We start from the raw sequence: 26,144 nt of genomic DNA, 5'->3' as shown, positions 1-26,144 counted from the left end.
TGTTTCTGGAAATGGTAAGTCTGGCTATTTTAGTTCAGTTACGTAACTCCGCAAAGATAACAATACTCTTTAAAAACATGGGTGTACCAATGTACTTTTTCGGTCACTGTGAGAACGGAGAGAAAAAAAAAAAAGTTCAGGAAATGGATGCTGACCTCGTCTTGTAACTTCACTTCCCTGGACATCCCATAATGACATCACCTGTTGCTAAGCTACTTTTTGTTATGTACATAAATCATGATGAATACACCCTGTTCGCTCAGGCGTGTGCGTGTCGGAGACGCACAGGCTACTTTCAATTATTCTGCTGGATCAGAAAGGTATAATTACTTAATTTTGGTTTATCATGGAAGGCGGGTGCTCTTGAAGAGACATGGAAAGCCTGTTATGCAATCCTTGCTTCAGACTAGCAAAATGTCATTTTTTGAACCAGGAAAACTGTTGGAGCAACAATAAATGTGTGTCATCAAATGCATAGAATACTATATTTTTAGGAATATAAGTCATAAAACGGGAACAGGAATAAAACAACCTATATCATGCAATTTACATCAAGCATGCAAAACATGCACAAAATACACATTTTATAATTGTGTCGGATGAGAGGTACGTGAGCCCAAGTTTACTTGTTTATCACTTTATACAATTTTGTATAGCTTTGGCATTTACAATAAATGTTTATAAGGAATACCACTGTAATTTATGATGGTCTATGTATTTTTCATTTCCGTTCTGTTCTGAATACCATTTCATTTTAAGATTTTAATAGTTATAATACATATCTATAGCATTTACAATACTCCTAAACATTTCATTTTATTTACCGGCATTTCATATGTGACCCTGGACCACAAAACCAGTCATAAGTGTCAATTTTTCAAAATTGAGATTTATACATCATCTGAAAGCTGAATAAATAAGTTTAGGATTAGGCAATATTTGGCCGAGATACAACTATTTGAAAATCTGGAATCTGAGGGTGCAAAAAAAAAAGAAATAAAATATCGAAATATTGAAAAAATTGCCTTTAAAGCCGTCCAAATGAAGTCCTTAGCAATGCATATTACCAATAAAAAATTGTTTTAATATATTTACGGTAGGAAATTTACAAAATATCTTCATGGAACATGATCTTTACTTAATATCCTAATGATTTTTGGCATAAAAGAAAAATGGATAATTTTGACCCATACAGTGTATTTTTGGCTATTGCTACAAATATACCCGTGCTACTTATGACTGGTTTTGTGGTCCAGGGTCACATATTGTTACTGAATAAAATAATAAAATGTGATTTGTACATTTTTTCATCTTATAATCAGGTGCAGCTTTTAATCAGAAAACAGTTCATCATAAATATTTTACACTTTTTAATTGTTCAACTCACCCTTCAGTAGGTCTTCTTCACCCATTGGCTGTACAGCTTCCTGCGCTGCAGCTTCTGTCTCTTGAGACACAGGATCTAAGCTTGCTTGGGCTTGTTCAGGACATACAGAAGAACCTATAATGTCATCATCATCAAGAGCATTTTGGACATGTAAGGCACCATCTAGATGGTCACTGTGGACCGAAACACCTAACAGATCTTCTGCATTGACTGCCAGGCTTTCCTCAGAGATTCCAAACTCATTTGACGTGGTTAATATGTCTGAGGGATCCACCAAGATACGCTGATCTCCAGATTCATCTGTGTTTACAAAAACTACACCCGCATCCTCTTCTGAAAGGTCTACTGCTGCTGTGCCCTGCATGACCTCACTGCTTGAGGTCATATCCTGTCTGGGATCCTGAGAGGAGTCATCTGGGAGATTCACTTTCTCCATATCTGCGGGAATCGCTGACTCAAGAACTTCCTCCGCTGACGCCTGAGCTTCCCAAACGGATTCATTCTCCTGATTCCCTTGAACATTCTCCATCCTCTCAAAGCTAGAACCTAAAAGAACCTCTAGATCTTCTAAGGTGTCTTCACTAGTTGCTGTGGAAGATCCAGGTTCTGGATCAAGCTCAGTTTGTAAGACGCTGGAAGAACTTAGTTTTTGTCCGTCAAACTCACTTTCTTCAACCATTGCATCTTCAACTGAAAGATTTATTTTTTCTACAGGCAACAGCTCTTGATTTACTTCATGCAGGTGCAAAACGCTCTCATCTTCAGCAACCGAAGTCCTTGAGGGTGCATCACTAAATTCTTCCTTCTGTTGGTCGCCATCTGTTTCAAAGTATGGCATTTCTAGACTCTCCTGAAACTCCTCATCAGTTTCTTCTTGATCACAGGTTCCTGAAGAATCAAGATCTCGCCTACCTTCCACATTAAACGTCATCTTCTCACAAATGCCTCCCTCTAGCTGGGTTCCTGTGTCATCGGTTTTATCACAAACATCTTCACAAGCATGCATTTCATTTTCCACCAAATTTTGTCGCAAGCAATCCAGGGGTGTATCCCCATCAGGATTTAGGTCCAGTGGTTTCTTGCTTTCTTCTTGAACCTCCTCTGGATCTATGAGATCTCCGCACTCCTCCTCTTCTTCATCATCAGTCTCTGCACCCTGAGAACAAGATTCAACATCTGAGCTTTCCGGCGTGTCCAAAGACTGAGTGATTCCCATATCTCCTGTCTCAACGATGGGGCTACGTTCAGATAGCTCCTTCTCCTCCACAAAGTTGTATCCTTTTTCCTGATTTTCCTCCTCAGGTCCTTCAGTACAAACCAGTGTTTCACAGATTAAGTCGTCCGCTTTATCAGCTTCCTCTTTTTGTTGTCCACAGGAAGAGGTTTTGTTGACTATGCTCTCAGAACCGCTCTGCAAACCATCACCACTATCTCCAATGTCACCGGTACTAACTAGACCAGTAGTTGAACGCTTTTCTTGCTCTCTGCAATCAGTCTCGCTGTTTTCACAAGCACACACCCGCTGATCTTCGCTATTGCCATTGTGTAGGAGAGCTGGGTCAGTTTCACAGCTGAGCGAGGGACCTCCGTCACCCTCCCTGATTTGCGAGGGATCCAGGCGGTCATTACGTTCTCCTTTGTTTTCCTCTGTGCTAAAAGGAGTGAACCCTCGTTCTCTCGTATCAAGGGAGTCGAGCGGTGCCTCTTCACAACAGCAATCTCTGGTCTCCAGGCCGTCATCACATTCTTGAGCAATGTGCGGAGAGCCTGAGCTCTGCTGAAACGCAACTCCTCCCTGAACATGAACACAGAACAACAGCTTAGGGTTTTCTCTCCTTCAAGCAATTCTCTAACTCTATAGTTATGTCAATGCAATGAATAGCAGATCTACAGCTGTTGGAAAAAAAAGTTATGGTGGAGGTTGAAATCTGAGGGATATTTCTTGGCAAACAAGTTCCCTTCTGTTGACTGCATAATAGTATGTATTCATTTAGCAGACATTTCTAAATCCAAAGCGACTTGCAAAGAGAAGACAACACAGTGATTCATCCTAAAGAGGTTTCTTTATTTTATATATATATATATATATATATATATATATATATATATATATATATATATATATATATATATATATATATATATATATATATATATATATATATATATATATATATATATATATATATATATATATATATAAGTATGATATTTTAAAGAAATTAATACTTTTATTCAGCAAGGCCACATCAAATTGAACAAAAGTTACAGTAAATACACTTATAATGTTACAAGTTTATGAATTTCTGTATTCAAAGAATAATGACAAAATGCATTGTGGTTTCCCCTAAAATATTAAGCAGAAAATATTATGCTATTTAATATTTTAAAGCATAATAATAAGAATAAGAATTGTTTCTTAAGAATAAGACATTTTTCTTAAAGCTGCAGTCCATAACTTCTTTTGGTTAAAAATGATCCGAAATCAATATTTGAGCAAGTACATAACCAGCCAGTGTAAACATAATTAAATGTATAGCAGCTAGAATAATTAAATGTATAATTTTGATGGTGGATTGTAATCCAGAAAGGATTATGCGTTTATGAAACATATGTGAATGAAATGAAATTATATTCCAGTTTTAAATGCGCATCTTATTACAGACAGCCTGGGATTACACAAGATTTGTATTTTAAAGAAAATCAGTTCAAAAGGGAGCATAATTAGCTTTTTGGATTAAAAGAATTTCTTAATATGAAATTCGAATGGTATGACAATTAGAGATTAGACTGTACAGAAATTGAAATCTACACCATGCAATGCTGATGTTGTTAACATTAATAACTTGAGAATAAAGTATAACAATAATAATAATAATTTGCACGGTTTGATGTGATATTAGCCAACCAATCTTTAGATTAAATCACCACTGGTAACGCAATTTATGGTAATGCTTTTTTCCTCAGTTGGTCAGAACAAACGTGGCAGACTTGTTACTTAGGTCATATAGTCCAAGACGTAGGCTACAGTATAATCTGTGATTGCGAAGTACAGTAAATATCCACACCGGTGCGTGACTGACAGCCACACATATTCCTCAAAACATTAGATTCATCTGCACTGGAGCCGTGCCAGAACACAACCCACGCAAGAAAGATAATTCTGCAAACAGCTACAATTGCATGTTTGAGAGTCAAATTAGGATGTTAGAATGATTTCTAAAGGATCATGTAACACTGAAAACTGGCTGCTGAATAAACTGGAAAATAAAAACACTATTTCTCATCAGAATTGCAGCCTATTTGCCGTTGAAAATTGGCACGTCATTATTTTTTAATAGGTTATATATATATAATAATAAAACCATTGAAACCCCCGAATTTTTTTTATATATACATATATATACACACACACATATATATATATTATTTTTGTCTATTTGATCACTTTAAAGAAAGTGAAATTACAGATTCAACCACATGGTGAAAACTAATGTTTCCCTTGCAGTGTGCCTTTGTCAGTATATTATTACTATCATTATTCTTCATGTGTACACAAGCTGTCCTCGTCATGCTGACTAACTCAACTCTGGAGTTCATCACACTCAAAAAAAATAAGCAAAAATAAATGGACAATGAGCAACAGACAGAGTTCAACAGGTTGAAAAGGAAGTGTTTTTTTTCCACATTTAGACAAACACACCTGACTCACCTTCCCTTGACAATGGCTAAGGATCAGTCTGTACAGTTCCAGGATGTCGGCATGTAGGTTGGGTGGTGCGCCGCCCGGCTCGGTGCCCACAGAGAGGGTGTAGGTGTTCAGAGAGGGGTGGTGCTGTACCACACGACTGCCCGAGGAGGAGAGCTGTCTGAGCGTCTCAACGTCAATGTCTGTCTCCAAACCCTCCCTAAATCAAAACAAGCCATCAGATGAACAGGATATGCTGTTCTATTCCAGCTTTAAACTGCTGTCATCAAGACACTCAATGTACTGTAATTAAAGTTCTTATGGATTTACTGCTTTGTTTTATTTGTTCAAGAGGCAGTGGCGAATTATCAAAATATACAAATGGAGTTATTATGCAGCTCAATGCATATATTCAACTCTTTTGCCAACTCAAGAGTGTTAATAATAAGAGGTAATGGTTCAAATCTGGGCCCAGAGCATTGACTAATACTGGGTGGAGTGATTTTTGTCACAGGAAAGCAACTGTCACTGCTGTCTGAAGCAGCATGCAGCAGATGAAAGAATAATACACAATTAGATCGCTTTAATGTCTCAGCAATGAGATTAAATGGAGCTAATGGAGACTCCCTGCTTCTCAGATGTTTCTTGTGTGGAAAAAAGCACTAATAATGTTTCTCAATTAGATTTTAATTCAGTGCTGGCCAAAATTATTAGAAGACTAGTATTTCCACCATCTAAAAAATGGTTTTAAGTCAGTTATTTTCATCTTTTGCTGTAGTGTGTCAGTAGGAAATATCAGTTTACATTTCCAAACATTTATTTTGCCATTAATTATAATAATCCAGTACGATTTGTGTTTGCACAAGGAGTCTGACGACAGCCAGTGCTCCACACAGAGATCTGATCTGATCATCATCCAGTCTGTCTGGAATGACATGAAGAAACAACAAACTGAGAGCCCCGTTCACACTACAAGTGACACGCAGCGACAAAGCAACACGATTCCATTCATTTCAATGGAGAGCCGGCGATTTCCGGAGACACGAGCGACAGCGACCGGATGGGGCGTGTCCAGCGACGCCAACAAAGTTCAGAATCCTTCAACTTTATGCAAACGAAGAGCGACTTTCAGGAGCGACAGCCAATAAGAAAGACGACGGTTGAGCTCATGTGATCGTTCTCCTCTCAGCCGGAGATAAACGGAAGAAAGTGGGCTCTGTGACAGACTAAATCCAGAAGAACTGTAGCAACGTCTCCAAGATGCTTCAAGAAACCTACCTGAAAAACTTTGCGCAAGTGTACCTAGAGCAAAAGCTGCTTTAAACGCTCTGTGTGGAGCACTGGCTGTTGTCAGACTCCTTGTGCAAACAAAAATCTCACTAGATTATTACAATTAATGGCAAAACGAATGTTTGGAAATGTAAACTGATATTTTCTACTGTTGATGTGAATAAGAGGCTGTGTATAAAAGCGCATCACTCACCGGCTGAAGAGCTCCAGCAGAGCCGTATGTCCTCGACTCTGGGCGATGACCACCGGTGTGGAGCCCTGTTTATTACACAGGCTGAGGGCCTCTCGGGCCCCTGGCTGCTTGAGGAGAAACCTGGCCACTTTGAGGAGCCCGCGGCGGGCTGCGAAGTGAAGGAGGGTCTCTTGAGGTTCCAGTCCTGAAAGAGAGAAATGAGAGTGTTCAAACAGGCAAATGGAGCGATGTAAACTAGGCCTAAATCATTGTCTGTCCGGCCTGACTGATAATCCAGAAATGTACAAGTACTTTTGTATTTTAATTTATTTTAGACAGCTGTGCTGCTTAATATTTTTGTGGAAACTGTTGATCTTTTTTTCAAGATTTCAGGATGATCAACAGAAAGTTCAAAACAACATTTATTTGAAATATAAATCTTTTGGAACATCATTATAAGTGACTTTATAGTCATTATTGATAAATTTATTGCATAATTGCTGAACAAAAGTATTAATTAAAACCATAAATTAAAAATAAAATAAACTTACTGACCCAATCACACCAGGTTATATTCGTTTTAAAGAAAAAGAGCACAAGCACAATTTTCAAACATAATTCACCACACAAGTTTGTTAGACAAGGGCAAAGTATTATGATTCAGCAAAGAAGAACTAGACCAAAAATAAAGTCAATTAAATAATTATTTTAAAAGATGCGCCACCTGTAATTAACGTCACAATGTACTGAACTGTCACGTGACCATTATGAACTCAAAGGAACTGCTCTGATTACTTGAAACCTGATCTGGAATGTCATTTAGGGACATTCATTTGGCTGCAGATACAAGCTCTGGAATACCATCCAGTACATTCTCTTCTAAACTAATGATACCCAAAAAAAGAATGAAAACAAAAAAAAATATCACAGGCCAAGAATAACTGGAGATAGTTACACAAAAATATTATTAGCTGTCCAAAATCAAGCAGTTCATATTTTTACATTGTAATACATAAAATATTCAATTAAATGTGGCTGTAAATTGTATTTTTTTCATTTTATTCATTTTGTAGAGAATGTTAGAAATAAATAAATCCGAGCATGATCCGGATGATGTTATAACGCCCCCTAAAGGATCAACCACATCATAACTACTGTTGAGACAATCCTCCAGTTTGATAATATATAAAGTCCTATTGGACGATGCAAACAGATATGAAACATCTCAACCATTGTGTCAAACTGACAACTTAATAAAGTAGATGTACTTAACTTCTGGAATCAAATGGACCACGTTAAAAAACAACTACAGAAGAGCAGCCTGGGGTTGCGAATGATGCAACAGACGATTACTTGGACCTACAACCCTATTTGAACCCACAACCTTTTGATTTCCAGGCTAGATCTAAGCGCTAGCCTCCACCAAGCTGCACTCACGTGTGTTATTCCCCAGCAGGCTCCAGCCAGGGGGTAGCGTGATATGTTTGAGGGCAAGAGACAGACTCTGGTCCAGCTTTTCACACTCCTGCAGAGGGATCTGATGCTCATCCAGTAGCAGAGCCTCTTCCAGCAGATTCGTCTGCCCCACCGCGCTCACAAGGAACTGGGCCATGTCGAAGGCAAGGTCCTGCACGAAGTGTAGGTGCTCGGTAGCCAGAGTATGAATGTTTCCGTCCGGTCCCGCTGAGCACAGGGTGACCAGCACCGACTCACAGCAGTTATGAGCTTCACAGATAGGAAAAGATCATGACAGCAGTCAAACACATTCAATACAGTAAGTAATGCTGATGACTAATAAAGGGAAATATCAAAAGGAAATTGACGGGGGGTGGAGGGGGATTAGTGTTGTCAGATATTTGAGCCATTTAGCTGAGCTGTGATTTGCAATAAAATAAAATAAAATATTCAATTACAAATAAAAAATTGCTAATGAAATAATTTAAAAATTAAATTAAATTAAATTAAATTTAAAAAAGTGTTTTGGGTTATTGTAGTACTACTGTCAGTACAGGCATAGAATTCATGTCTGGAATCATCATAAATTTACTGTTAACTTTTTTTTTTTTTTCCACAATTTATTGTTTAAATAACAGTATTTAGTCAGCTAGTGTTGCAATATCTCATTCCTGGCAGATACAAAAACATCAAGTCCTTATTGCAATGGTAGCTCATCTCCAAGCTTTAACTGCTATGGCTGAAGCCTGTGGTAGGCTACACACAGAAGTAACAGTCTGGTCTCACCACACAAAGTGGCATGTTGACACCCTCCTGGGAAAAAAGGACCAACCCATATTTACATGTAAAAGCATTTTTAAGAATCCCAAATGTCCTCCTGGTGGTCTGGACTTCTGTTGTTTTTATCCCACTCTCTAAACAGTTCCTCAAATAACATCCAACTGGCATACATTTAATTGATGCTTAAAATGAAAATATCTCTTTATGCAAAATTATTTAATTTTTTCAGCACACATGACTTTGTTATTTATCAGCTACATGACAAATATGATGTAACTTCTATTTCCAGAAGAAATATTTTGGGAATGTCCCATTAACACTTTACAGCAGAGAAATGCAAGGGCAGGATATCAGTTTTAGAAATATTTAACCTCCATAATCTCACATATTTCAGAGTGAAACAGAATGTTAATTAAGAAATAAAGTAGACCCAATTTCATCCAAAAAGTGATTAAATACTGCAATGTTACTGGTTATTGTCATTTTGCCCTGTAATTTGTTGATGACATTTTTTTTTTTTGGTAATGTCACTGATATCCAAGATGAGTTTGTTTCTTCATCGGAACAGATTTGGAGAAATGTATCATTACATCACTTGCTCACCAGTGGATGCTCTGCAGTGAATGGGTGCCGTCAGATTGAGAGTCCAAACAGCTGATAAAAACATCACAATCTAAACACGACTCCAGTCCATCAATTAACATCTTATGGAGTGAAAAGCTGCATGTTTGTAAGAAACAAATCTATCACCCATTATTTTTAACCATTGCTTCTGGATATAACACGAGTCCTCTATCCATAATATTGCTGCAAAACAAGCAAAAAGAGTCAAAAATGGCCCTAACCAAATATGTTGGAGGAAGCATTATGGATTATAGACTAGTATTTTGGCTGCGTAGCTTTTCAATTCACAAGATGTTAATTAATGGAGTAGTGTGGATTATTGTGATGTTTTTAATCAGCAGTTTTGACTCTTATTCTGACGGCACCCATTCACTGCAGAGTATCCATTGGTGAGCAAGTGATGTAATGCTACATTTCTGATGATGAAACAAACTCATCTACATCTTGGATGGCCTGAGAGTGAGTAAAATTGCAGAAAATGTTCATTTTAAGGTGAACTACTCCTGGTATAATTAAGTAAAAGGTCAATTTTCACACTGACTTCAATGCAAAAGCCATATACAGGTGCATCTCAACAAATTAGAATGTCGTGGAAAAGTTAATTTATTTCAGTAATTCAAATCAATTGTGAAACTTGTGTATTAAATAAATTCAATGCACACAGACTGAAGTAGTTTAAGTCTTTGGTTCTTTTAATTGTGATGATTTTGGCTCATCTGCATTTTTTGGTCTCTTGTTTCTCATTTTCCTCTTGACAATACCTCATAGATCCTTCTAGGGGGTTCAGGTCTGGTGAGTTTGCTGGCCAGTCAAGCATACCAACACCATGGTCATTTAACCAACTTTTGGTGCTTTTGGCAGTGTGGGCAGGTGCCTTTAAAAAGCTGGTCAGCAGAAGGAAGCATGAAGTGCTCCAAAATTTCTTGGTAAATGGGTGCAGTGACTTTGGTTTTCAAAAAACACAATGGACCAACACCAGCAGATGAAATTGCACTCCAAATCATCACAGACTGTGGAAACTTATCACTGGACTTCAAGCAACTTGGGCTATGAGCTTCTCCAGCCTTCCTCCAGACTCTAGGACCTTGGTTTCCAAATGAAATACAAAACTTGCTCATCTGAAAAGAGGACTTTGGACCACTGGGCAACAGTCCAGTTCTTCTCCTTAGCCCAGGTAAGATGCCTCTGACGTTGTCTGTGGTTCAGGAGGTCAACTGTAGCCAAATTCCTTGACACGTCTGTGTGTGGTGGCTCTTGATGCCTTGACCCCAGCCTCAGTCCATTCCTTGTGAAGTTCACCCAAATTCTTGAATCGATTTTGCTTGACAATCCTCATAAGGCTGCGGTTCTCTCGGTTGGTTGTGCATCTTTTCCTTCCACACTTTTTCCTTCCACTCAACTTTCTGTTAACATGCTTGGATACAGCACTCTGTGAACAGCCAGCTTCTTTGGTAATGAATGTTTGTGGCTTACCCTCCTTGTGAAGGGTGTCAATGATTGTCTTCTGGACAACTGTCAGATCAGCAGTCTTCCCCATGATTGTGTAGCCTAGTGAACCAAACTGAGAGACCATTTTGAAGGCTCAGGAAACCTTTGCAGGTGTTTTGAGTTGATTAGCTGATTGGCATGTCACCATATTCTAATTTGTTGAGATAGTGAATTGGTGGGTTTTTGTTAAATGTGAGCCAAAATCATCACAATTAAAAGAACCAAAGACTTAAACTACTTCAGTCTGTGTGCATTGAATTTCTTTAATACACGAGTTTCACAATTTGAGTTGAATTACTGAAATAAATGAACTTTTCCACAACATTTTATTGACATGCACCTGTATAAACACAAAAACTAGTTTCACAAGTGCCAAACACAATCTGTCCCTGTAATCTCCCTCCATCAGCGGATCATCCCCTTCACTGACTGCTGAGGCATTACACCTGACACTGAACATAACGACTGAAACACAAGACTAAGCATTACAGCGCTCATGCTGACTGAACATCTCCATAGAGAACAGGTTCGCTTCAGTGACCAAACAGTCCTAAATAAACACTCATATCACTCAAACAATAAGAAAAGAAAAGACTTATGCGTATAGATATGCCTAAAAATATGCCACATAAATAGCAGATCAATTTCTCCATTGAACTCTCTCTATGGGACCGAGCTACACTGTGTTCATTCTGACTCAATCCACCTGAGTCCTTAATAGGATCACCAAGCAAATGAGTTTTGTTGACAGGAACAAGTGCTGCCACCTCTGTTTGGCTGGAGACAAACACTGTCTGCAGTGAGGACTTACATGAGGGTTAATTCATATAACATGATCTTTGATAGGAACCTATAGCTTAAAACACAGATTATGTATATGTACATGAGCTAAATGAGTAAACTGTACAGAGCGCTCATTTTTGTCTGCCAAAAGACATTTCTTAAAAAGAGCACAGAGGGCATCATGTGCACCCAATTCATCTTCCCCCAACTGAGTAAACAAAAAAAAGGGGAAAAGTCCCTAAATACACAGTCAGAAGAACACGGACAGTTAAACATTCATCACTAGAACTCACAGTGAACAACCACATTCCTCAACAAAATTTGGCAATAAGTTAATGTGACACTTAATTTCAAAATCCATCTGAAATGTGGTGCGTGTCATTTTTCAATGCTAAAATACTTTATCTTATCCTAGTTTATGCAGAGAAAACTAGAAGTAATTTATAGCTTGATTTTAAAGTGTTTTTAAAATATTGACCCACCAGCTGTACAGTAAGTAGAGATGCACAATATATCATATAAATTATGGACCGATGTATGCTTCTTTAACAGTATCAGCTGATATTGGATATTTAAAATATTTTATTTTAAGATTAAGCTTAATGAAAATTAGGGCTTTAAAACATTTTTGAAACTTTTTTAAAGTACTTCAATATTAAAGCGTGAACCTCTTGAAGAGCAGTTTCACTTTAAAAATGCATGTTGGCGTGAGTTGTGTGCATGCAAGTATTTATTCAAGTTTTATTTATATGTGCTTAATTGTATTTTTTTTTTTTTAAACAAACTAGTATAGATTTAGGCCTATAATAGCGCCATTTATTGGAGATCGGCTATATAAAAAAAAAAAACATTAAAAAAAAATTGTGATTTCAGTACTCGTGCAACGTGCATCCCTAATAATAACTTATGGCTCAGTCCATATGCAGTTTCTAGAGCACCAAATTTTATAACAAACTTTATTCTAGGACAAACATTCCCATACTTTTTTGTTAGCCAAACCCAAGATATTTTAAGCATGTACTGAGATTTTAAGAAGCAATTAAATATGACATCTTTTTATACCCCTGCAGTTCCCTCATGAACCCCAATTCGATAATCTCTGTTTTAGGAGTTGTGTGTAACAAAAATGTCCTTTTCAACAGAAAAAAGGTTGAGGGGTCACGGTTGGGATGCAGTTGGCTATAACGTCACAGATCTAAGGGCCCAGTAACGCGCTCACCTGGACACACAGCCTGAAGGGTGGCATGGTTGACCTTCAGTGTGCTGGTAATTTGTCTCTGAGCAGAGCCAGTGAACGACAGGAAGTACTGCACCTCCCCCTGTTCTCCTTCACTGAGCACCTCATCACAGAGCTGAACTGTTAGCACACACTTGCCCTGACACAGGAAAAGAGAGAATTGTGAAACACAAAATTGTGTTTATGAATAAGAATTGAATATATTATTTGGCAAAAGCACAAACAAAATGTCAAACTGATCCAAGCTTCCACCTGTTCCAAAACCTTTTTATTGAATATGTTCATATTCTGCATTTTCAGCAAACTTGATCATTAATCTACGGTTTGAAAAAAACAAATGAATAATTTCTACATGATTTATTAAACAGAGGCACTTGATGAACTTCCTTGCTTTTAAATGGAACCTTTCACATATTTTTAACCCAAGAAGTCAAATGAAAAATAACTGAAGTTGTGGTTTCAACAGGATATCACACTCATGTTGGTCTGCACAGATTAGCACAGATAGCAGTGACAATTTAACAGCACACACCCTTGATGTTCTACATGAGAAGCTCCCCTCCTCTTGTGACATTTTCACAAATTAAAAAACATCTATATAAATAATATTCAAACAACATGTTCACAGTTTTGCTCAGTGGCCAATGGAACCACCATGGCAAAAGCCATTATGAATTTATACTGTGACTTTCACATATTAGTCATGCATTCTTATAAATAAAGGTTCTAATTAGAATCAAAATGTATTTCCTATTTAAATAGGACAATTGCGAATCATGAAAAAAAAGCATTAAAAAAAGCATTCTACTATTTATTAAATCGACCAAAGAAACAGGTATTTATAAAGTGACAAAAGGTTTTTATTTCAAATAAATGCTGTTCTTTTTACATTTTTATTTGTCAAAGAATACTGAAAATGTATCACAGTTCCCCCAAAAACATTAAGCAGCTTATGCCGAGTTCACACTGCACGATTTTCAAACTCGTCGGATCGCTGTTGTTTTCACACTGCGTGACTATCTGGGGTAGCATTCAGTCGCTGCTGTGTTCACATTGCACGATGGATCGGCGACAGGGGCTTTCACATTGCACGATTTCACAATAGGAAGAATCGCCGACAACTCTGTCTTACCCGCAAACTACGTTTCACAACAAAACGCACGCGAGGAGTGATAAGGAAATAACGCGAGAACCTGCGTGCGTCTGCCCGTTGTTCTCAAGCGAGACTGGAAGTATTAAAAAAATATAGCCAGCAAATGGTCTGTGCGCTGATTTCCAGCTACAAAAAGAAAAACAGATAATGCAGGAGGGAGATGCAGGGAACAGGGATTGTGTTCTGCAAAGAGTGGTAAATAATAATTTTGCAGTAACTGTTATGCTGATGTTGCGGCTGGTCAAGCGTTTGTGCTTGTTTCTGTATGATATAATTGTACATATTAAAATACTGATATGGTCTATAACTCCTCACCGAACTTCCCTCTGCCCTGTATCTTTGTCTCTCATTGGCTGAAGTTCATCGTGATGTAGTTTTCAGTCAGAAATCATTGCACACAGCGTGATTGTGAATCGCTGACAGCTCCAGATATTTAGCATGCCAAATATTTCACAGGCGTCGGCGACATGTCGGCGATTCTCTCTGATCGCGTCTTTGATAATTCACACTGCGCGATTGTCACTCGCGTGAACGAGCTCCGATTTGCCTCCGATGTCGGGCATTTGTCGGCGATTTATCAAAACCTGTCGGCGAGTGAAAAATCTGGCTAAAATCGTGCAGTGTGAACTCAGCATAGTGATTTTCAACCCTGATAATAATATAATAAATGTTTCTTGCGCAGCAAACCATCATATTAGAACGATTTCTAAAAGACCATGTGACACTGAAGACTGGCGTTATGATGCTGAAAATTCAGATTTGCATCACAGGAATAAATTACCGTATTGTCCCGAATATAAGACGCCCCTGATTATAAGACGACCCCCCTTTTTCCAGATGTACCTGTTGGAAAAAGGCTTTTTGAAAACCAAATCTTTTTTTTTTTCTCTCTCTCTCTGTAAAACACATTTATTCTTAAATTATTTTCATATTGCATATTTTTCCAATTATAATTTTTGTTTTGAAAGTATGGTAAATACTGGTATAATGTACCAACAATGACATTGGAAAATTTTGATATACCATTGAAATAACAGGTAGCCCATCTGAATTATATAACAATTAGGCTATCCGACTCATAGTAGCCTACCAAAATGTTATTATCAGTAGAAGTGAAGTCTTATTGTAGTCTTCAAATCTGGGTACTGTCTTATGTTTTAAAATCACTTACAGAGGAAGTTTGTTCCCATCAGGCTAACATGACAGTCACGATCATGCTGCTGTAAGCTTTCCTTTTTCATTTGTTTTAATTCGTGATCTTTACAACACACATTACATTACATATTTCATGGCACACTCGTTTTATGCGTTTTTGGCGCCACCTATTGTTGTGGGTGTATTATTGACATGTCAAAGTCTAGACCCTGAATATAAGACAAACGCGTTTTTTCAGATGTATTTCCAAGGAAAAAACATCGTCTTATATTCGGGTCAATACGGTACATCTTAAAATATATTTAAATGGAACACAGTTATTTTAAACTGCAATAATATTTCATAATATTACTGATTTTTTTTCACACAAATAAAGCCCTGGTGAGCATAAGTATACTTCTTTCAAAAACATCATTAAATCTAAAGATAAAACACTAAAAGAGCCACAAAAGTGCCATTGGGATTTAATGGTGACTTTGTAGAAATACTGTAAAAAGCATCAATGTAACAGTTTTTCATGGTTAAAGAATGCAGAAATGAATGTGCCGATCTTAAGAGCTTTTTAAACTTTTAAGAGCATAAATCTCCAATGAACCATGACAATCAACTCAAGAAACCGATAAAGTAGAATTGATACGTAGAGTGTTCTTTGCTGAACTTAAAGTGCTAGAAAGAAGCATTAAAAACCTTTGGTTCATGGCAAAGTCCTTTGTGTTACAGCAACAGAAAGGATATTTGAGTTTCGATGGAGGTTATACTATGGCACGATTGACAATCAGAAAAAATGTAAGAAATCTGAGCTGCATACAGACTCCTGAAATTATCTCAGGAGAGGAAAGATGTCTATGGGAATAAAGACACAATAGGGGGTGTCACACATACTTCTGTGCTCAAAACCGTCCTAATCCGTCCTCTGTCACTATCAACCATTGTATCCATTCATCTCAGTCCTTTGGATAATCTAATATCGTTTCAGCAGTTAATTACAGACATTAACACAAAGATAAGTGTCTTTGAACCCTCGTCGGATTTCACAGCAGTGGAGGGAAAATCCCTTCTCTTTGTTGACTGTACGCCGTACGTCAGATGGGCTTCTTGTGATAGTAACACAATACCGGTCATACATCCTTCCCACTGCTCGACTCACTTTCTGTTCTTGTAAGGCGCTGACAGTCATATTCCCCTTCGAGATCTAGATTAGCCGTATTCCCTAGGAAGCAATCAATCAGGGGTCACCGTTATCCTGAACGAGAATTTTATTGATGTTTCAAGATCTGTGTTGAAGTCGACTGAAAGAACAGCAGACTGGCGAAGCCAAACTGTTTTTAACTGGGTTCTGCTTATATTATTGCAGAAAATACTTTCTTCTATTTCAGCTTTATGTGCAGAGACAACTAGAAGTGAGATGTCTGCTAATTGATCAGTTTGCTCTATTTGTTTGAGCATCTTGGTTTCTTACATTGTATCTGATTGTCAATCGTACCATTGGACATCCTTGTGATCTATGGAGGGTCAGAGAGCTCTCAGATTTCATCAAAAATATCTTAATTTGTGTTCCAAAGATGAACGTAGGTCTTACGGGTTTGGAACAACATGAGGGTGAGTAATTAATGACAGAATTTTCATTTTTGGGTGAACTAACCCTTTAAAACACACGCGATTCTGTTTAGTTAAAAAAAAGAAAAAAAGAAATGCATCTCCATCCATAAAAGATTTGACTGAGAAATGCAAAATAAGCAAAGATGATACTTACATATAATGGTGCTTGACAAGGACTAAGTTTCATGACTCTGGACACTGAAAAAAAAAAAAAAAAAACAGTATGTCAATGCAAATCAGATCAACCAGAATACTGATGCTGCTTTCAGCCCAATTATAAAAGGTTTATAACTCGATAAGTTTGAGCATGAAAATAGCCTCAGCAACTGTGGAACCAATTCAAATTAGCACCTCTACTGACAATATAACAGCTGTTTGATAAACGGCACTTCAGGCCTAAAAGATATTCATGAGTGTGACTTACACATTCGGTCTCAGTGAGTGCAAGACTTGCTAAAATACACTGCTAACTCACCGGCCTGTAATTAGCAGAAAAGTGATGCACTTAAATGTTTAAGGGAAGAACAAGTTCATGGGTGAATCTCACGAAACATGTCAAAATGATGTCCTGGTCATATTTCACAGGACAGGACATTGTATTCTGGACATTTTTAATTACCAAAACATCCTGATGCATTACGTTAATCATAAGTTGGTATGGAAGTGTGCTTAATTTACATGAAAATAATGTCACAATAAATTAAAAGAAATCTTGGTCCTAAAAGTATAGGCTTAATTTTCTTCATGCAGAATATCTTTTAGTTTTTGGACATTTTTAAGCAGCTTCATAGACTAAGCAAATTATTTAATTATCAAACAGTCTTACATGCAATCCGTCGGCCATTCATTCTTTCATTGGTTAAAACAGCGCTGCTATATTTAAGGTGAAAGGTGAAAGGATAAAGAGACAGCTAATAATACCCATCCTAATCCTATTCTCCTGCACTCAGTTTGATCTACCTTTCCTCTTCACACGGCATTCACATTTTACCTTCAATATCTGACTTTGAAATGCAAATTACTTTGTTTTCAGCATACTTCTCTTGTTTTCAAAAAGAGAAAAGATATCAACACATTTACTTGAGAGGCGTAATGGTGTAATAAGTTTTGCTTTCAGAAAATACATCTTTACAAAATTTTCTTGTGCATTGACTTTTTTTTGTAAGCATAAATCTAACAATTTTTTTGTAAGGTTTTGTAGAAACAAGATTAAAAAAAAAGTAATAATTTCCCAATGCAGTAAGAAGTTTCTTTTAAGAATACATTTCTTGGTTTTGCTTCTAAACTAAATGCATCTTGCTTTAAGTACAAGTAGATAAGTAGATATTTTACTTAAAACAATGCGTCTCATTAACCATACATATTTACTAAAATATTAACTGGAACATTGAAACAAGCATTTTCTATAGCTGCTTTGAAACAATATGCATTGTTAAAAGCACTATAGAAATGAACTTGAATTGAATGCAAATGAATATGCACAAATTTGCATGCAAGTATTTTTCACACACAATATATGATTTATCAATAACTTGCGTACTAGAATACATTCCAAATCAAGAAAAAAATAATCATAAATTTTGGAATAACATTTTTTGGGGTATTGTGGTCAAATACACCACTCTTATCCATACAGAATGAGAGTGAAACACCTGGCTGAACCTGAATGCAGTATTGATGACCAGTGAAGCTGCCTTTAAGTTGTCTAACATTTCAATTCAATTCACCTGCTGTAAGATGATATATACCTAGATAAGCTTATACCGTAAATACTTGGTGATGCATGAGTTCATCTACATCAAAGGAGAAACATGGCTTCCCACCTTGAGGTGTGGCTCTTCTGGGTTCCTTTCATAATGTTCTATTGCACAAAGAGCAATGCCATGCAGCAACAATTTAAAAGGGGAAGTTGTTTCATCACACACAGTCACTGAAACACTTTGCTGATGTGACAGGAGCAAAAATCAAATATAGATTTCCTCCCAGCTGAAATGGTTAAGGAAACCTCTTTCTCTGACACCTGCATATTCATAATGAACAATACTGACTTCATAAGAACGGAAGGAAATAAGTAGACCTGGAGACAAACTGAGTTTACAGCACGGGCATTATACGAACTGACTGAGGCAAAGCTGTTATTAAACAGCACAACTGTTTTCAACATTGATAATAATGAGAAATGTTTCTTTAGTAGCAAATCAGCATGTTAGAATGATTTCTGAAGGATCATGTGACACTAGAGTAATGATGCTGAAAATTCAGCTTTGCATCGCAAAATGATTAAAATTGTATTTACATTATTTCAAAACTTACTGCAAAAGGATAGGAGTTAAATCTCAAGTTAGAAAATTACTGAAAAACCTATCAGCATGTTTGACCCTCAAGCAAGGCACTCCATCGCATGAGGATCCATGAGGACCCTGCAATTAATGGCTTTAAGGCCTTTTCGAATTACATGCATCTGCAAAATGACAAATTATAATAATTCGATCTGACCTAATAATCAGGGCAGCTTATCTGAATTATAAGATAATTATTATGTGTCAAGTCTCTGAATGGAGGCCCAAGAGGATTATGAGGGCTTTGGGTTTGGGTAAACCTCAGTGATCAGCATAGTGCAATTTCCTATGGATTTTGTGCAGCAAAATACAGCACAGTCAATGTTTAAAACAGGCAATAACATGTACTGGCCTTGGCAGAAATAATCAGGGTTGCATTAGTGCTTTAGGTGTGAAGATTTAATTAGCAGAAATCTAAAATGTTGCTGAAGTAGCAGCTACTATTGTTTTGCTTTTTAATCTTTTTTGCCCCCAAGTGATATAACAAACCTCTACTCTATATTAAAATGTATTTCCACATCAAATATGCCTGTCTTTTTTAAACAAAGCAGAGTAATTATGCACACACTATGAGTAATTTCAAAAGACTACAATATACAAGTATATGAGTCTAAATCCAATTCTAGATAGTAAGATAGTTAGTTGAATATGAATGATTATAAACCTTAGTGGTTCCTGATATATGATATGATATATGACAGTTGTTCTCAGTGAGTGGGCGGCAACCCAAAAATTTGCCTCAAGTTTGATCTGACAACAGGAAAAACAATGCAAAATTCATATAATGACAAAGAGCAATAAAGAGATTCTGCTATAATACTATGTGCTTATATAGCATGTTATATTGCAGATTTAATACGGGGGACTAATCAAACAAGGAAGTATTAATAATGATGCATCTAAATAATTTTTTAATTAAACCAAATTTTAAGTTTTCATTTAGTCTAAAAACAAAAGGCAAAATGTAAAATAAAGATAAAAATGTAAATAAATTTAGGTATGTGGGTAATTAAACTATTTATTGTTGAGGGTGCTGTGTTATTAAAGGAATGGTTCATCCATAAAATGAAAATTTGCTGAAAATGTGATCACTCTCAGGCTATCCAAGATCTAAATGAGTTTGTTTTTCATCAGAGAAATTTAGCATTGCATCACTTGCTCACCAATGGACACTCTGCATTGAATGGGTGCCGTCAGAATGAGTCCAAACAGCTGATAAAAACATTACAGTAATCCACACGACTTCAGTCCATCTACTGACATCTTGTGAAGTGAAAAGTTGTATGTTTGTAACAAACAAATCCTTTATAAAGGTGTTTAACCATCCATTTCAGTGGAAAAGTCCACTCCTTGTTGTCCTCTCATCCACAGCTGTATTTGTTTCAAACTGTTGATTTGCTTGTAGATGGTGCATATTTCTCGCCTGATTCTGAAAAGACTACTTTTTCACTGGAGAAAGCAGTATTATAGATAGACTTGTGGATGGATGTAATGGTTTAAAGTTAAAAACATCTTAATGATGAAATTATTTCTTACAAGCATGCAGCTTTTGGCTACAAGCATCCACGTCTTGTGGATTATTGTGATGTTTTTATCAGCTGTTTGAACTTTCATTCTGACGGCACCCATTCACTCCACAGGATCCATTGGTGAGCAAGTGATGCTAAATTCCTCCAAATCTGTTCCAGTGAAGAAACAAATTCCTCTAAGTTGGCCATACCACCCACTGCTAGTATGAATAGCCAAATAGGCAGGTTTAGAATATGGGTAGGGTAGTATTTTTGTGGGTTTCAGGCATTATTCAGAATGGCTAAGGAAGCACTGAAACGTAAGGCCAAGTTCAATGAGCAAAAACTTGATCGTACTATATTGAAAATTGTACAGCATGAGGTAACTCTCTCTGTTTTTGTTGTGGTGTGACGGTGTTGAACCACATGGAACAGTAACACCCAATAGTGACATCTGATACTGGTGTCCCTCACTGACACCTGATCGTGACAATACTGAGCCTGCTTCGTTTTTACATGTGAGAAAAGACTTGGCAAGATCAGCCTGTATAAACATGTTTGGTTTAAATACAACTGGAAAGTACTGAGAAGAAATAACAAACAGAAATTGTAGTCCATTGACTTGAGTATCAAGATTTGTCATGAATATCATAAGAGCGATATTATGTCAACAATAAACCTGAGTCATTAAGAATGCAATATTAATAAATTGTCCTTCTGGGTGTGGAAACTAAGTGTTATTAAATGTCATTTGAGACATAAAGCTTGTTTTATTGCTCTGAACTGAAAAGACCACACCTTCTGATCAATGCACGTTTTGAAGTGGTTCCTGATCTACAGCAGTTCAAACGCTGTGGTGAATTCGTAACTGTTTGTAGTCCATGTAGTTCTCCAGAGAGCCACATTAGTAATGCTCGAGTGAGTGACTGTGTGTGTTTTGGGAGAGGGTCACAGCTGAAAGGTGTGGAGGTGGAGCTTGACGTTTAACTACTTGGTTTCTTTGAATTTCCATAGCAACAATGATTGACACTTCAAAGCGTGAGGGCCACTGTTCTATCAAAGACCATGAGATAAACGTTACAGCTGGAAAACCGCAGCAATATTTACCAGCATACCAATTGAAAACCATCTGTTTAATCAAAATCTCAACCTGCTAAGACAAGCAGCACTTTTATTCCTCAAACACTACCATTCAGAAGTATGGAGTCAGCAAGATTTTTTTTTTTTTTTATAGAAATGTATACTTTTATTCAGCAAGGACACATTAAATTGTGACAGACATTTATATTATATAGTAAAAAATTATGTTCTTACCACTTTCTATTTATCGAAGGATCCTAAAAAATAACTACAGTTTATTAGAATTATTAGTATATTAAAATGATTTACAAAGGATCATGTTACACCGCAACGCTATCTAACGACCACATATTTTATGGCTGATCCGTATGACCATACTCGTATGATTTGTCTAGACCCCAGTGAAAGGTAGGTTTAGGGGCGGGGTTAGGTGTATTCATACGAATTGAACTCATAAAATTAGCAACAAAAAAAAAACTTTAGCAAAAATTATATGAATATGTATGAGTCGGGTTGTACAATTTTGTGCAAATTAGCCACCTCGTAAAATATGTACGAAATGCCATGAAATCAGGTTGGACACTGAAGACTGGAGTAATGATGCTGAAACTTCAGCTTTGCATCACAGGAATAAATTACATTTTAAAATATATTCATATAGAAAACAGCTATTTTAAATAGTAATAATATCTAGCTAATTTTTGATCAAATAAATGCCGCCTTCACCTTTAAAAATAAAGGTTCCAAAAGAAAACTAAGAAAAAAAAAAAACTATGTATGTATAAACTTTATTGTCAGTCAAAGTTTGAAATTAGTCTTGCATCATAGCATGTTCTTTCACAATTTCTACCGAACAGTTAACCAGATTTTACAATCTCACATAACCAAATAAAAGATTTTGCAATAGACACTGCAGGGAGAAAGAAAAACATGATTCCTGGAATTGTGATGCCGTGTTCAATTCTAGGACAGCTTGAACCACAAAATTGTGTTTTAGTCTTATTTGATTAAATCTTGGGACTTCGTAGCACAGATTAGAAATAAATTAATTATTCAGCACATGATTTGAGTCAGAAACAATGCTATTAGCCAGCCTTATGATAAGATAACTCATAATTGAGTGCCCTCAATCTTTGAGCAAATTTTTATTGTGTTGATTTTTACCTAATTTTGTTGTTTTTAACCTAACAGACAAACTCTATGATCACAGACCTAAAGAACAGTATTTTCAGCTCCCAAAAGAACCTTTCAGCAAACAGTTCTTAAAAGAACAATGTTTTTTTTTAGTGCGAAGGACATTTTAATAATCTAAAGACCCCTTTTCTACTATAAAGCACCTTTTGTGCGAAGGAAAGTTTCCACAAATATATTAAAGATTCTTCACAGAACCATAGAAGCCAATAATAAAGATACTCTATTTTTAATAATCTTTTTCAAAAACATTGAAAAACCTTACTGACCCCAAACATTTAAATGGTAATGTATAATGCACCAGTTCCAGCTTGTGGTTCACTCAGGCTCCCTCCTGTAGGTACAGCTTTGCACTTCATGTGACATATGACTGTATGACGTAACTTTAAACCTGAAACACATTTAAACTACTGAAAGGCACCTTTACAAGAAATTCTAAATTCACTGTCTGCAGCCAATCACACTGCTCAATACTGGCTCAGAACTCATGCCACAGGTTTATGATGCATACATCTCATATGCATTTCTCCTCACATTTTAACGAACCCCTCGGATGACATCTTACCTCAGATCTTGAGAACGCCAAGCTGAGTCTAGCAGAGCTCATTGATCCATTATTTCAGCATATTACGTGAATCAAACAAAGCAAAAAGCACACCTGAATCTTCATGCATCTCCAGTGGTTAGGTCACAGTGCTGATTACTGCGAGCTAAATGCGGCTTTGTGTTTGGCAGCAGATAAGAGCCGTGTGATGTCATGGGTGGGGGAGGACGAGGAGGCCGTGGCTCAGGTGTCTGTTTCCAAGAGCACTTGAGTAACAGAGGCCGTCTGTTGATGCCCGTCTGGTTAATGTTCTCCTACCTGATGCTCTCAAAACCTGCTGTTATTGCTGTTTGGTCCTGCTGTTTTACTCCCTCAGGGAACGGTTACCCTATTTATGGGTCAACATTTACCTGTATTGCCTTTCTGACGTCACATTTTAATAACTGAAGGAGGAAACCCTGGCAAGAAACACTAAAAACAACAAACATAACTAATCAATAATAAAAATCGATTGGTCAGTCCACCAGAGATTGAGAAACTAAGCTTCAAGGAAATGTTTTTGCATTAGTGGTTTGACTTTCAGTTAAAGCAATTAATTTTCATATGATATGACAATACATGAGCCAATTAAATAAATAAACAAACAAACAAACTTCCATCTAGAGGTAAGCCTGAGTATCAGATACAGCTGGGTTAAACCGCATTATTGTTCAGATAAAAGATTAAAATAAGAATAAAACACAAAAGAAAAACCTGAATTCCAAAACTTAAATTATGAATACAGTGACTATAGCCATTTAATAATTAAACTAAATAACTTTACAGATTAGATATTACTGTGCTTTTAAACAGCATTTAAAACTTATATATATATATATATATAGTAAAGATATAAATAAGAATAAAACACAAAGAAAAAAGTATTCAAAAATCAGCATGCTGCAATTTTTTGAATATATTTTGTATGAACACTGTCATTAAATAGGGTTTGTGCACCTGGTGACTTGACTTTTGAGTCAAATGTAATAAGCCGCCTGACAGTAAATATTTGATGTTTGCACTGTTAAAAGCACGTCCATAATAATACATGCCGGGTAAATCCAGAAAGTATAACTAAACAAAAGCTGTCAAGCGTCCACACGCCTCTGTATTTCTCCAAGTATGCATGAAATAAACCACTTACCTCTCAACTAAACACTTCTACCGCCGTATTTTGCCTTTAGGACGCATCAGGATGCTAATAAACTGGAAACCGGTCAGATGAAATCCACGTTTCATGATACTCTCTGAGGAAACATATTAACCGTGATCTTTAACCAGTGGGAGGCAAACGCTGATGACCAAAAAACTTCCCTATCAGTTTTTTTTTTTTTTTTTGCTTCTTCCAAGCGGTGGCCCAGAAACCCGAATCCACCATTGAGACTAATTGAAATCTCAGGTCGTTTTCTTCCTTACTACAGACGTTTGTACACTGGAAAGCATAATCATTTATATTTATTATTTATAAGGAATAGCACCTCAAACAGAAACCCGCTCCAATAACCTCTATAAAATGATCACACAAAACACTTTATTCTGTAATCACAATCGACTGTGATTGGTCCATCTTGATCAGCGATGAGAAAATGATCAGGTATCAGGAGACATCGGTGCGTCAGCAGTGTTTTGGGTAATAATTTACACCTGAGTAATGAGACTAAGAAACGTTGCTATATAGTGAACTGAAAGTATCCAGTAAATAGATAAAATGTCAAAATTAGTATTTAGACCAATCGTACTTTGACTATTCACAGACAAGCTCCGGGCCGTCTAAGCCACGCCCTCCTGAACTCTTTCGTGAATAAAAGGAAACATCAGTTTGAAGTGCGTCTCTACTAGAGACGTTTCAGGAGTTTGGTTTCTAATACTGGTAAATTAGGATCATATTATTGATTATTTTGCCTTATGCACTCACAATCTACTTTTTTGTTTGTTTGAGGATGTTAACAACTGAATGTTTTCAATAGGATTTGTCATGAGCAGGTGTTTTATTGTTTATTGTGCCTCCCCCTGGCGATAAATAAATAGACTGCATTTTAAAAACTCATAATGAAATCTAGACGTGAGAGCAATTCTCTTGCCAATTTGAGGAAAATTTAAGCCATAAGTGGGAAACAGTTGATCATATTGACAAAACAAATAATGTTAGAAAGAATATGCTTCTAAACAGCCAATATATTCATTCTGTTAATGTGAATAAAGTGGCCCAGCATAGTGGTGTTCAAACTTGGGACCCCATAAGGGGGTTGTAGGTCATTCATTTATTCATTTTAGGGCTGTCAAAATTAAAGTGTGCCCTTAAGATATTATTAAAATACATTTATCGTAATTATTTTTTGTTTACATTCACTAAAAATAATTATTTCATTCTCCTTTCTGGTCAGAAATCAATACATTAATTGCTAAAATACATTAATTTAATTTTCTTATTATTTGTTCTTTTTAAAATAGTCTTCTATATTACATTAATACGCTAATTTAATTTTCTTATTATTTGTTCCTTTTAAAATATTGTTCAATATTTTTCTTCTTTTCTTATAAAAAAAAAAATCTTGAAATTTTTTCTGTGAAAAATAGGAATTAATCTCATGTACATTTTAACTGAAAAAAGTTTTTTTTTTTTTTACTTTAA

At 36.5% G+C, this 26,144-nt stretch overlaps 1 protein-coding gene across 7 annotated transcripts in view; it reads right to left on the bottom strand.

The window, feature by feature from the left end:
- Positions 1–24,842, bottom strand: part of LOC131543530 (A-kinase anchor protein 13) — a 76,852-nt gene extending 52,010 nt beyond the window's left edge. For 5 of the 7 annotated variants that reach the window (XR_009271929.1, XM_058780921.1, XM_058780923.1 and 2 more), the window contains exons 1-7: positions 24,657–24,842; positions 16,966–17,009; positions 12,887–13,043; positions 7,975–8,262; positions 6,559–6,742; positions 5,091–5,295; positions 1,388–3,182 (exon numbers count right to left, since the gene is read on the bottom strand). Coding sequence is in view for 6 of the 7 variants with exons in the window: in XM_058780921.1 (XP_058636904.1) it covers positions 1,388–3,182; positions 5,091–5,295; positions 6,559–6,742; positions 7,975–8,262; positions 12,887–13,043; positions 16,966–16,998 (2,662 nt within the window). In the remaining variant the exon portion in view is untranslated. Of the gene's footprint in view, positions 1–1,387; positions 3,183–5,090; positions 5,296–6,558; positions 6,743–7,974; positions 8,263–12,886; positions 13,044–16,965; positions 17,010–23,494; positions 23,945–24,656 lie in introns of all 7 variants that reach the window. The other 2 variants (XM_058780922.1, XM_058780924.1) reach the window with 2 other exon arrangements.
- Between the last annotated feature and the right edge of the window lie 1,302 nt (positions 24,843–26,144).

This window comes from Onychostoma macrolepis, chromosome 07 (genome assembly GCF_012432095.1).
Source record: "Onychostoma macrolepis isolate SWU-2019 chromosome 07, ASM1243209v1, whole genome shotgun sequence".
Lineage (NCBI taxonomy): Eukaryota > Metazoa > Chordata > Actinopteri > Cypriniformes > Cyprinidae > Onychostoma > Onychostoma macrolepis.
The sequence above is the reverse complement of the archived record's forward strand: the minus strand, read 5'-3'. Positions and strand labels throughout refer to the sequence as shown.